The 11753-nt window shown below is 40.7% G+C and overlaps 2 protein-coding genes across 2 annotated transcripts in view; one reads left to right on the top strand and one right to left on the bottom strand.

The window, feature by feature from the left end:
• The window catches only part of ptprz1b (protein tyrosine phosphatase receptor type Z1b), a 52993-nt gene extending 51424 nt beyond the window's left edge, over positions 1-1569 (top strand). The window contains exon 32 of the mRNA XM_035679899.1: positions 118-1569. Within this exon, the coding sequence (XP_035535792.1) occupies positions 118-261 (144 nt within the window). The 3' untranslated portion in view covers positions 262-1569. The remainder of the gene's footprint in view (positions 1-117) is intronic.
• Positions 1570-5473: 3904 nt separating this feature from the next.
• Positions 5474-11286, bottom strand: LOC118336078 (HMG box-containing protein 1-like). The gene is made up of 13 exons (XM_035672650.1): positions 11245-11286; positions 10051-10155; positions 8959-9066; positions 8672-8867; positions 7928-8030; positions 7606-7717; positions 7391-7500; positions 6730-6886; positions 6500-6644; positions 6262-6380; positions 5903-6086; positions 5673-5814; positions 5474-5595 (listed from the first exon to the last, which is right to left on the bottom strand). The coding sequence occupies exons 2-13, from the start codon at positions 10139-10141 to the stop codon at positions 5578-5580; spliced, it is 1485 nt and encodes a 494-aa protein (XP_035528543.1). The 5' UTR covers positions 10142-10155; positions 11245-11286; the 3' UTR covers positions 5474-5577.
• Positions 11287-11753: the final 467 nt, after the last annotated feature.

Genomic DNA, 11753 nt, shown 5'->3' with positions numbered 1-11753 from the left:
GTGAACAACTGCACTTTAGACATCATAATCATCATAATCATAATTTATTTTAAAAAATAAGGTATTATTTTATAATAAAACATGGTTCAGTGTTGAAGCTGTGTTTTGCCCCTACAGGAGCAGTACCAGTATCTGTACCGAGCTGTGCTGAGTCTGGTTAGCAGCCAGGAGGACCAGAGAGCCCTGCAGAGTCCAGAAACTAACGGATCTGTACCACTGGGACAGACTAACATCGCTGAGAGTCTGGAGTCCCTCATGTAGACACACACAAGCACACACACATACATGCACATTGACTCATTTGTGGTGAGAGGATGAACAGCATCATGTTTGTGTCTGTGGTTAAGAGCTGTGTCCACTGAGCATGCTAATGCTTTGATGTACAGTATGCTCAATAATCAGAGATCATTAGTCAAAGTATAAAAATAAAATAATAATAAGTGATCGAGTCGTACATTAAGTAATCCAAATCAGCGTAGGTTTGAGTCACTTACCTTTAGATTATATCTAATGAAAACCAACACCCCACTTTTATGATGAGTGAATCCCATTAAATAGGAGCTCAAACAACTTGCAGTTTGCTTTTTACCATTTACGTTGTTTCTTTTTGACACAGTTCACATGTGTCTCATTTGCCCACCAAACACGTCTGGCAGCTGCAGACAGGTCATTAAAAGTGATGACCTTTACTTCTCATACTGTCAGCATTAGCATGCACAGCAGACTAAGCTACACAATCTACCAGACACAGAGCTCATGTCTGACCAACCCGCCATGATGTGAAAGGTACCACTGTCTGATCAGGCAGCCGGGTTTTAGTTAATTAATTAAAGGCTAATAAATCATTTAGTAATACTTTCTAGATCAGTAATAAGTCTTTTAATAAACAATATTTGTGTTGCCAGGTTGTGCTTTGAGTTAATTCTGGAAAAGGGCTGCAGACGAGATGGACCAAAATCCATTTAGTAACATGTTGCAGACTTGCTAATTAAAGCCCTTTATTAAAGGTTTGTTTACATTTATAACTCAGACTTGCTAATTAGAAAGTGAAAACCCAATTTTTTACAGAATAGAAAGGATAAACACGAGCCAATGGGATTTCTGCCAACCCAATAACTGATCTATAAAGCATTGGTGAACGATTTGATAGCCATTGATATAGACATGCGTTTAAATTCAAAAGTCCTTTATAACAGGCTCGTTATTAGAAAGTGGTACCAAAAAAGCTTCACTGCCTTTTCCAATGAGAGCCTCCAGACGTTCCAGCTGTGTATGTGTTGCTGCTCAGCGTGCAGCCTGAGGCAGCAGAGAGACGGCAAAAAAACCTTTTGAGGGCTTTCATTAAAAAACATCAGAAAGAATTTCTATCTAAAATAATTTTTCTTAATGATGGAGTCAGTTATTTAATTCCAGTAACAGGCCTACCCTCAATTTCTAAATTAATCTTTAACATTTATTCCTTTTATTTGAACAATTGTTATTTTTTGCTTCTTTTTCGTCACTCTCGTGTGTTCCATCTTTTTTTCTAAAAAACTGAAATAGAAATTGCATCTGCAAAACAGGCAAAACAAACAAAGTTAAAGCAGGAGTTCCGATAATACAAATAAATACAAATGAAAGTAGCTTTTATGTTTAAAAAAGGGAAATGATGCTAGAACCTTCTCAACCCTTGCTGATATTGTATGCACTGCACATTAACCAGCAGATTTTGGGGCTCAAACTACCACGTATCCTTATTTAGAGTAATGTTATGAATAACCAAAATCTCTTAAGGCCTCACTAGTGACAGTAAACTGACTGCTGGTTTTTACTGCTGTTGAATTTGTCTGTTCATGTCCTGTTGCCACTGGCTCCATGGTCTCTGGTACCCCCCGTGCCTTTTGTAATTCATGTTCTTGTACTTTAAACCGGTTTTGATACAACAACTGTGTGACTAATATGCCAAAATAATGACCTGTGATTTTTTTTTCCTTCTATTTTCTTAAAGTCTCGTTATGCTCGTTAACTTAAAGGTCAGAGAGGAGAGTGGGGGAACGTCATCAGGCTCAGACAATCTGTAAAACATGAGATTTAAAGTGATATTCTGACAGCCCCTGTAAGGTTGACTTGTGGCCGTAAATAGTTCGATTTTATGTCAGTTAACAATGGATTCAAATGATCAACAGCTACAGAAAATATCTAAACCTCTCCAACCACTGCTGCAACAGAACAATCCATCCATATAATCAGCTATAAGTAAGGCAGTCCATCTTTCAGCTGAGCCAGCTGTCACATTGTTGCAAACATTTAGTTTAGAGACAAACAGCTGAACTTGCTGATGTTCGACCCTGCACTTCCTCTGCGTCCCTGTGCCACTTGCTACGACTGTTTTCATTTCGAGGGAGTCCAAATGTTTCCCCTGCGTCGGACGCGATCTTTCAAACGATGTTGCAGCTTCTATCCGCGTGCACTCTGCCGTTAGCTCGTCTGGGGAAGCACAATGGCACAGATCAGCTGCTGCTGCTCAATCAGGCAGCGATTCAAAGCAGACCGAAGCGCAACATGCCTGAACTCTTTGTGTGTAAATATCCCTGAATACATTGAAAGGCCAAATTGCTGTATGTTTATACTGTACCTCTATATATTTTCTATTTTACTATAAAAAGTGATTTTCTAGTCATTTACACATATTTAACTGTGTGGATTCTATTTGATAATTTTAGCCTGGAAATATTGATCATGTTTATAGTTTTAATGGAATGTTATCTCTTTTTATCTTTATGATTACAGTAGCAGCTTAATGTCTATACCTTTATCTCCAGCCATACACTGGTGCAGTATGTATATAGCAACAGGTTGAACAAACCCTGTTTATGATTTCAACTTGTTTCTTTTTCTGGGAGGGAAAAAATAAAATGTTCTTGTTTAGACCCAAACTTATCCCTTAATTCATTTCCACACACTCTTGGACACATAACAACACAGGACGAATGGGATTATAGATTTATCATGCTTTTATTTATACCGTAATACATTGTATTGCATTGTCTCCCCTGATCGACCTGTACATGATAGTAAAGACAAACTAAAGTTAAATAATCAATGCACAACCATGAGAGGATAACACAGATTAAGTCAAAACCAAAAATATATATTTCTGTATAATCATATTAATATTTGCCATTACACATTATACTGTAGCAGTCACATAAGATAAAGTGTATATAGTGCATTAAGAATAAACCTCGTTATGCAGTGATAATATGAGTGTCCACCCTGGGAGTATTTCATTTTATTTTTGACTATTTCTGTAAAACATGTCACTTTCTCAAGCCTCCACACTCTGCATATAATATATAACTATATGAAGCACTTCCATCCAATAACCAATCAAAGCCTCACACATCATCATGTTTGCAGTGGGTGTGTTTACATGCACTCATCAGCAGCTGGGTTTTTTATATATATATATATATATATATAATATATATATATATATATATATATATATATTATAATATATAGTATATATTATATATGATATATGGGTCTTTTCCAGCCATGATATTTTATAATCAAGCAGATCGTTAGGCTAAAAGTGTGTTTTGCTTAGACAGTCCTCTGGTTCAAAGTACAAAAAGGATATGGAGAAATATATTTAGGTAGCTAGAACCATAGACATGATGCTTTAGGCTTCTCTTTAAGCTTAAATCAGTTGATAGCAATTTCCCCCTCACAGGACTTAATCATTGGGATTTCACTGTGCAGTCAGTGGATTCGGCAGGCTCTTTTGGACAGGCTTTCAGGAGCAGCTAAACTACATGAGGATCAATAAGCATAAATGGTCTCCAGACCTCCACCCTGAGCCCAGGTGCTCCTATCAGAGGACCGGATTCCTGGGTGCATGTAAACACATTCACAGAGTGCCAGTGTTACATTTTTGAAGTCACCAAAAAACCCAATCCTGATGAACAGATTTTTTCTGATTGCTGACAAATGGAGTAGTTTATGGCACAAATTTCTACTGTTTACAAAACCTGATCATTATCATATCATCTGCCCCCCCCAATCCCATCCATTGTATCTTTTTCTTATGACAAAAAGTAAAGCCACCAAAAACTCAGTGAGAGAAACCTAAGGGGCGGGGCCCCAAACAAGCACTTTGTGTGCTTTTCCATTTGAATCTTTGTGGAGTAAACATGAACCCCTCGTCAACTGGTCCCCTGTATTAATGGTGTCTTTGATTATACACGAGAGAAAGCATACTCAAAACACATCTAAGAAAATCATTAATTATGGAACAGATAAATGTTAGGAGTCAAAAGGAACAACATGTTATTATGGATTCCTGCCACTTTAGAGGATATTTTCTGTTGCTCCCCTTGCAGCTGCTGGAGATCCAGTGTCTTGCTCAAGTACACTTCAGCAGTGTAGGATTGATGTCTGGCAAACCCCAAATCAAGTCCTCTTGTCATCAAACAGGCCTGTGCTATAGTGGCAACTTTCTCTAGCATACCCATGTGGTCTCCATTATGCCTGTGTTATTATGTATGAATTACGGTAAAAATTCTCAAATAAAATAAAACCAATTAAAGGCCAGGGGAGCAACACGCGCCGCTCGATCTGTACTACAGTGGCTGTCCAGGGAAACTCAGCCTAATAAAACCACAGCTATTGGTACCTTTCTTCAAGAACGTTATGGAAACAACATTTCTTTCTCTAATACAGGCCTGGTTCTCTCTTAAGTCCACTATTTAACAATTTATGGCAAACATTTGTTAAATAACTAAATATTACATGATTAACTTACATTGAAAGCAAAGTTAAAATATATGTGGTCTTGTGCAATACACTGAGTGCAAAAATGCAAGTAATACAGCAAGAAAATACTTTGTTATATCTTTATCTATAATATATAATATTTAATTTTGGGAAAATAGGCTACATTCTCTTACTTTACCTAAAATCTACAGGCACCAAACCTTTCCCACCCGTTTCAAGCATATGGGTGAGAAACTGAAAGTTTAATCAGAATCTCTTTTTTTTTTTTTTTTCTTTTATTTTCACCACATTGCTGTAAAATCACTCGTTGGGAGAAAACTCCAGTCATATACGAAAAACAAGTTGATCTGCTTCTTAATTTCAGTTTGGAAAAAAAGTCTCTCCGTAAGGAAGACGGCTGATGAGGGTGCTTTGGAGCCTTCAAATGTGGGGGGTGGGGGGTGGGGTATATGTACAACGTTTGTTATAAATTACTACAACACATAATAATTTATATCGCTTTAAAATGTTAACATTTTAGCACTTTTTAAAAGCGCTGCTTAAACATTTCCATAAGGAAGTAGAGGGCTGTTGCTCTTTTTTTTTTTTACTGAGACTCAAATGACAGACTCAAACCTCACTTTGGGATTACCAGGGCAAGTCTGTTGTTAAAATATAATATGGAGATTGTATTAATATACACCATCGCTCTTTACTTCACCTGCTGAACCACTGTGGTGTGTGGTGTGTGTGGGTGTGTGTGGTGTGTGTGTGTGTTGTGTGTGGTGTGAGTACTCCTACAGGCCATGCAGATCCTTCTTCTTCATGTCTGCAACCTTAATTTCCCTGACAACCCTTGTTGGACACAGAGAAGAATTAGACAGCAGAACGAGGCACTGTGTAGTGGTGTGTGTGTGTGTGTGTCTCCTTACAGAGTTGGTTCGTTTGCGTTTCCAGCAGTCTGGGTTGAGTCTTTTCTGTTCGTCTGCGAGGGCTTTGGCCTGTACGGTGAACACCCGCCGCTCCTCAGTTCGCATTTTCTTCCACCGCTCACCAAGGAGGACGCTGATCGCTCTAAAACACACACACACACACACACAACCTTACAATAAACACTGATACACACACCACAGCTTCACATCACACATGTAATCACACCCACCTGTTGTCCTTGCCCGGGTACATCTGTGTGTACTCCACCCTGAACTTCTTGGCAAACAGCATGAAGGCGTTCATTGGCCGCTTGCACTTGGTGGGCGTGGCATTACTACTTCCTGCTGTGCTGGCATTCTGGCTTTTGGTTGGCTTTTGACGAGGAGAGTGGGAGTGACCAGGACTGTGGGCGTCTGCAGGTTTTAAACACATCCACAATTGTTCTTTTATGAAACGCATCCTCGACCCTTGCTCGTGTGTTTTTGTACGGTGCGTTTCTGGATATTACAAACTGAAATGTTCTTAATGTTTCTTATTACTCACACAGTGGATAATGTCTCTACATGTGGGAGATTTGAAGCACAGTACCTTGCAGTGTGTCTCTGTCTGGAGAAGCAGCTCCCCCGCTGGACTGGGAGGCTCGCCGCCGTCTGGCCATACTGCTCAACACGTAAACCGCAGAGGAATCCAGAGGAGTGAAATCGTAACTGAGGAAGACACACACATATAGAAACAGAGGTTACACACACAATACCTAACCTGTTGCTTTAGGTTATCTGATGTATTGTATGTTTACTGGAGCGTTATACCGTAAGATACATTTTACCTCCTGAATGTGTCAAACACCAGTGAGTCGTCGGTGTGTTTGGCATCTCTGTGTCCTGGAGGAAGGCACACACCTCCCACCTCCATTTCATAGCACGGTATCCCATGACGCACCACGGTCAAGCTCGGGTAAAATGACGACCAGCCTAACAGGAAGTGAGTCAGAGTGTAAGGAAGTGGATATTCTCAGAGTTTTGAACAGTTCTAGTGTTTTCTCACCATCGCTCCTACCTCTGTTTTTGACGTAGAAGGGGTGATGAAGTTGGCACCGGGCGGTCAGGGGGGCATGTCCGAATGCCCCGGGGTCAAAGGTCAGCTGTAGGACAGCCTGACCAGACAACACGATCTCTGAATGCTCCACCAGCTGCAGACCCTCGGAGCCATAACTCTGCAGAAGAGCATGCAGCGTTTGTTCTTTTGGTGGGACGTTGCTTATTGTTGCATACATAGACTGAGAGCAGAACTACCCACCTTCTAAGTTTTTCATTTACTTAAAGCCCCTACATTTTGTGTTGATTCTGGCGACCCCTGTGGAGATCAGTGGTAGTGTTTCCACCGACTCATTTAATCTGATTTCGAGGAGTCCAACCCAGTGGCCTGCATTAAGAATAACTAAATACAAATAGCCAACTTCTCTGTGATGGCCTTTTTTGTTTATGTAGGTCATATTGAGGCATCAGTATTAATTTGAGACTAACTAACTATTTAAAAACTCCTTGTGGTATATTTACTCAGATTGCTGCTGCTGCTATTGTTAAAAATACATTAACACTGAGCTAAACTGACCACAAGACCACATAGCGCTACAGACAGAGACTTCAATCAAAAAGTACACTGTGAACTCAGAGACCTGACAGCCTAACTGCAGCCACAAGCTTCTTGCATAATGTACCTTCAGAGATCTGGATTGCTCCTCATCACCAGAGTCTTCCTCAGCAGAGTCCAGGTCCTCCACGTCCTGCCACTCCACATTAGAGCCGGTGTGGAAACGCAGATGAGTGCCTGGTGACAGAATAGCTGCTCTGAGATAACAGCTTAGAATAAAATCTCATCATCTAGTCGCCCTGTGTATGCCTGTAACGTGTGTGTGTGTGTGTGTGTGTGTACCTTTGAGAAAGCAGTGCCAGGCCGTGGGGGGCCAGGAGAAGCTCCAGCCCATGTCTTCGTCATCAGACAGAGAGGATCTGGTTGACACTGCAGACCCACATTCACTGCTCTTCTGTGGAAACATAAAGCAACAGCATCGTCAGGCCCGACTGGGAAATAAACAGAGCCAAACAAACTGCAGACACACAGCTTTTCTAATGCACAGGGTCGGAGGCCAATCAGTTTTAACACGTAAAAGATCATATGTCTTTTTTTTTTTTGTATTTGTTGACAGTATTTAATGACGGTGAGTGCTGACGAAGTAGGTCAACGTGAGCTCTACCCTGCTGCGCCGACGCTCCCTGCCGTGACCTCTGGGGGGCGACGAGGTGCCGCTGGGGAGAGGGGGAGGAGGCCGAGCGTAGGAATGTAGATTACAGCTGGTGCTGGAGAGGCAGACCGGAGAGGAACTGTAAATGACAGAGGCTCATTAGTTGCACCCATTGCCAGCAAGACAGAGTTGTAGCAGCTAATAAAAGACAGGAAGTCCTCTGTAGGGCGGGATGGCACATTCAGAAGAAATGGTGTTCCTGTAATACTGAAGCTTATAAAACTCCTTAAAGTTCATGTTGTTGCTGTGTCAGACACTGTAATTCAGCGCTGCATATTTTGTGAATATTTATTCTCATTTTGGTATGATTAAAAGCAAAACAAACAGCTGCCATGGAGTTAGTAGTGTCTCTGTTAAATAGTTTACATTCAACAATAACAAATAACAATACAAATGACACATTTTGAGCCTGATTCTGATGTTTTTTAAGAGTCAACATTCTTAAATTTGACAATTTTTGGCAAGAAACGTAAGTTACAGTAAAGGTTTTAGTCCTCCACTAGCTTTATATTCCTGTCTTTGAGGGGCATTGTCAAACAGAATTCTGTAGAGATAAATTGTACAAAACATATATTTGAACAGTTCAATGAATCTATTGTGGCTGGTGATGCCTTTGTAGACTCTGGAAATCCTAGCTACGGCCCTGCTCGCTAGTCATTTGGTTTATTTCGATCAGTAACATGGTTACGCAGCTACCCGCTGTGAGGAGACTCCTGCAGCAGTGGGCTCTGGGGTCCCGTGGCGATGTGAGCCAGCTGCGTCAGCCAGTGTGTGTCGGGAGGCTGCGCGTGTGCGTGTCGCTCCTGGTGCGACACGCACACGTCCACTTGGTAGACAGATGGCGCTGTTGGCTCCGCCTCCTCTTGAACCTCCTGCAGGTCTGGGAGGTCGTCTAGGAGGAGAAGACAGATGCTAGCTGAAAACGTCTGACTCTGAATTGAAAAACGTGAAGCCCACACGTGTTACTCATCCATCCGCTGTACCGTATTCCATGTAACTGTCACTGGTGGGGAAGCCGGGCGAGGAGGGGAGGCGTTCCTCACAGCACAGCAGGTCACGTGATTGGTCTCCGTCTGCATCCATCATCACTCCTGAAGGTAAGACCACACAAACAGGAGGTCAAAGTTTCATTTCCCAGCGACTTTACATTTGTTCATTGTCTAACGCAGCCTGTAGAACAACTCGCCATGTTACATTTACAGAGTGATTTACTGAGTAGAACTACAAAGTGTTAAAGTATGAACAGTTTTAGTAAAACACATTAATGAATAGAATAAGAAAAACTTACATATAAACAAGTTAGTAAAACTCCATGAATCTATTCCCAATCAATTCTTAGTCCATTGGCATTCTTATCAATATATTAATGTTTTCACTCTATTTATTCATCACCTATGATTAACAGAGCTGCAACGATGCGTCAACTAACTGAATAGTCCATCGACGGAAAAATAACTATTACTACCAGCAGAAAAAAAGAGTTCCTGACTGTTTTCTATCATATTAAACTGAATATCTTTGGACTGGACTTTGGGAAACTTGGATGGACATTTTTCACTATTTTATAACTTCTCCTTTCTTTATAGACCAAATGATTAATTGATTAATCTAGAAACTAATCAGCAGATTAATCGACAATGAAAATAATTAGAAGTTGCCACCATAATCATTAGTATATCATCATCATAAGGCTTACAAACAGCTTTCCCAGTTTCACAGATTTGTCTGGCGGTTGGTTGCTAGTTCCTTGGACACTGATTTTACACACATTAAGCTCAGTTCACTCCGCTGTGTAATGTCGTTGTAGCTCTGCAGTAGCTTTCCAAAGTTTAAAAAGAATGACACATTTTTAATGGAGATGCTGTAGATGAATCCAGGGTCCGATTTAAAACAAATCTAGAGCCCTAGTTAGAATCCAAAGACTGCATATCTCATCTTCTGCTGCTTTTATTTTCACCATCTGTCTCTGGTGAGTCAACCAACAGGTGCAACACTAAATCACTTTAAGAGTTTCGTGTCAGTAATTACACAGTGCAGCCGCAGGTGAACTGTGAGCTCCACTGCTCTGTGGTTACCTGTGTGTTCACCCTGAGTCTCACAGTCCCGCACATTCTGATGTTTGGGGTCGCTGGACAGCACGGCCGGGGTCACCACCTCCCAAACCATGGTGTCCACAGTCACTGAAACATGCAGATAGCTGAATAAATGTCTAATCTAACAGCCAGCAAGTATGTCTTTACCAGCATAATAGTTTTTCTTTAATGTAAATATTCAAACTAAAGGATATAAGAAATAGATGTAGTAACTATAACCTACAGTACAGGTAATTACTGGCATCAGTATCAGCATTAGCCATATTACGGGATCCCACGGGTCAAGCGTACACACACACACACACACACACAGAAACTTAATCCTCACTGAGCTGTAATGTATAGGCTATAAATGGTTGAGGTGGCATGGGGTAACACTGGGCTGCCATTACCTAATAACACACCTATGTTTAGACACATTCATGCTCCATCATATTTACCACTTAAGTATTTAATGGAGGTTTATGAATCGAATTGGATATAATATGCTGAAATGTTCCGTTTTGAACCTGTAAACATGATAAGAGTGTGTTTGTCTTATCTATTTCGCAATATTCTCGTCATGTGACTCCCTCCCCTTGTTTATAAACTTTTGAGATCCTGCACGCATGCGCACAAAAAGCCCATTCATTCAATACTGAGAAGGGCAGCGATAATATTTCCAGTAAGTAGTTTAAAAGGAGTCAAAAGCACGACATTAAGCACACAGTACACACTGACTATTGTGCCACTGGCGGCTGCTGTTACATGCTACAGGTGTCTGTGTGTCCAAGCCTCGGTAAAGTTCAGACGAAGCAGCGTTTTATCTGTTGACGAAACAAAAGTGCCGTTGAAATACTGAAGTTACGTCGACGAAACGAAAAATAACCCGCCGCCGTCTGTATTTTAACGAACAAGTTAACGATATTAATGAGATTCGCGGTGTCAGAATATGTTTAAACCCATTAAAATGGACGAGCAGTCCTATTGCGTAAAGGCAACAAAACAACTAACGTCAACAATGAAGCTTTACGGAGAACAGCGAAACTGCATTTACGGCTGAAAATAAACGTTGACAGTTTCACGTTATTACTCCTGAGCCAAGTTCAGGGGGAAATCATTCAAATTGTGTAATCACATCTCAAATTCGACGCTTTAAAAGCCATAAATGATTTCAATGAACTTTCCTTAACTCACCAAAACAGTCGCCTTGTACGGGAAAGGGGGCTGGTATAAACACATTTCCTCCGGCGATCCTATTGGTCAGACGTCATGTCAATCTACTGCTCCTCTCATCCTCATTGGTCAGTTCAGCGCAGACTTGTTCTCTTCATTCCCATCACCACAACAATAAAACACTGGGTGGGTTAACATGATGAAAGATGGCTGAACCAAAAGTATCACAAGTCACAATTACAAAACGTGTAATCTGCTGTATACTGAATATATATTATTTTAAACAGAATGACCGTGTTTTGAACGTAGTGAGACAACAACATTGGTAGAAAGTATTATCTCTCAATCTCACATTGTGGCAAGATCATATAATGGCAATTTAAAGAACTGACATGTTCATAACACAATATTCACACTTGAGCCTGAATATCTAAAGACTGAGAGCATGTAAAGGGTGTAATGTTCGCTTCAGTGCCTGTGTGTGATGATAAAACAGTATAAACTATAGATAGATAGATATACTTTATTAA

This window comes from Morone saxatilis, unplaced genomic scaffold (assembly GCF_004916995.1).
Source record: "Morone saxatilis isolate NCDOM2014 unplaced genomic scaffold, NCSU_SB_2.0 Contig10, whole genome shotgun sequence".
Classification (NCBI taxonomy): Eukaryota; Metazoa; Chordata; class Actinopteri; family Moronidae; genus Morone; species Morone saxatilis.
Note: the sequence above shows the minus strand (reverse complement) of the source record. Positions and strands in the feature narration are given on the sequence as shown.

What these genes read in the sequence shown, in the direction of transcription:
- LOC118336078 (XM_035672650.1), bottom strand. Translation starts at nt 10,141, where the DNA reads ATGGTTTGGGAGGTGGTGACCCCGGCCGTGCTGTCCAGCGACCCCAAA. An exon ending in GGGAGCGTCGGCGCAGCAGG is followed by an intron (nt 7,718 to 7,927) that starts GTAGAGCTCACG and finishes ATGTTTCCACAG; the next exon opens with AAGAGCAGTGAATGTGGGTC. An exon ending in CTGGCACTGCTTTCTCAAAG is followed by an intron (nt 7,501 to 7,605) that starts GTACACACACAC and finishes TTCTGTCACCAG; the next exon opens with GCACTCATCTGCGTTTCCAC.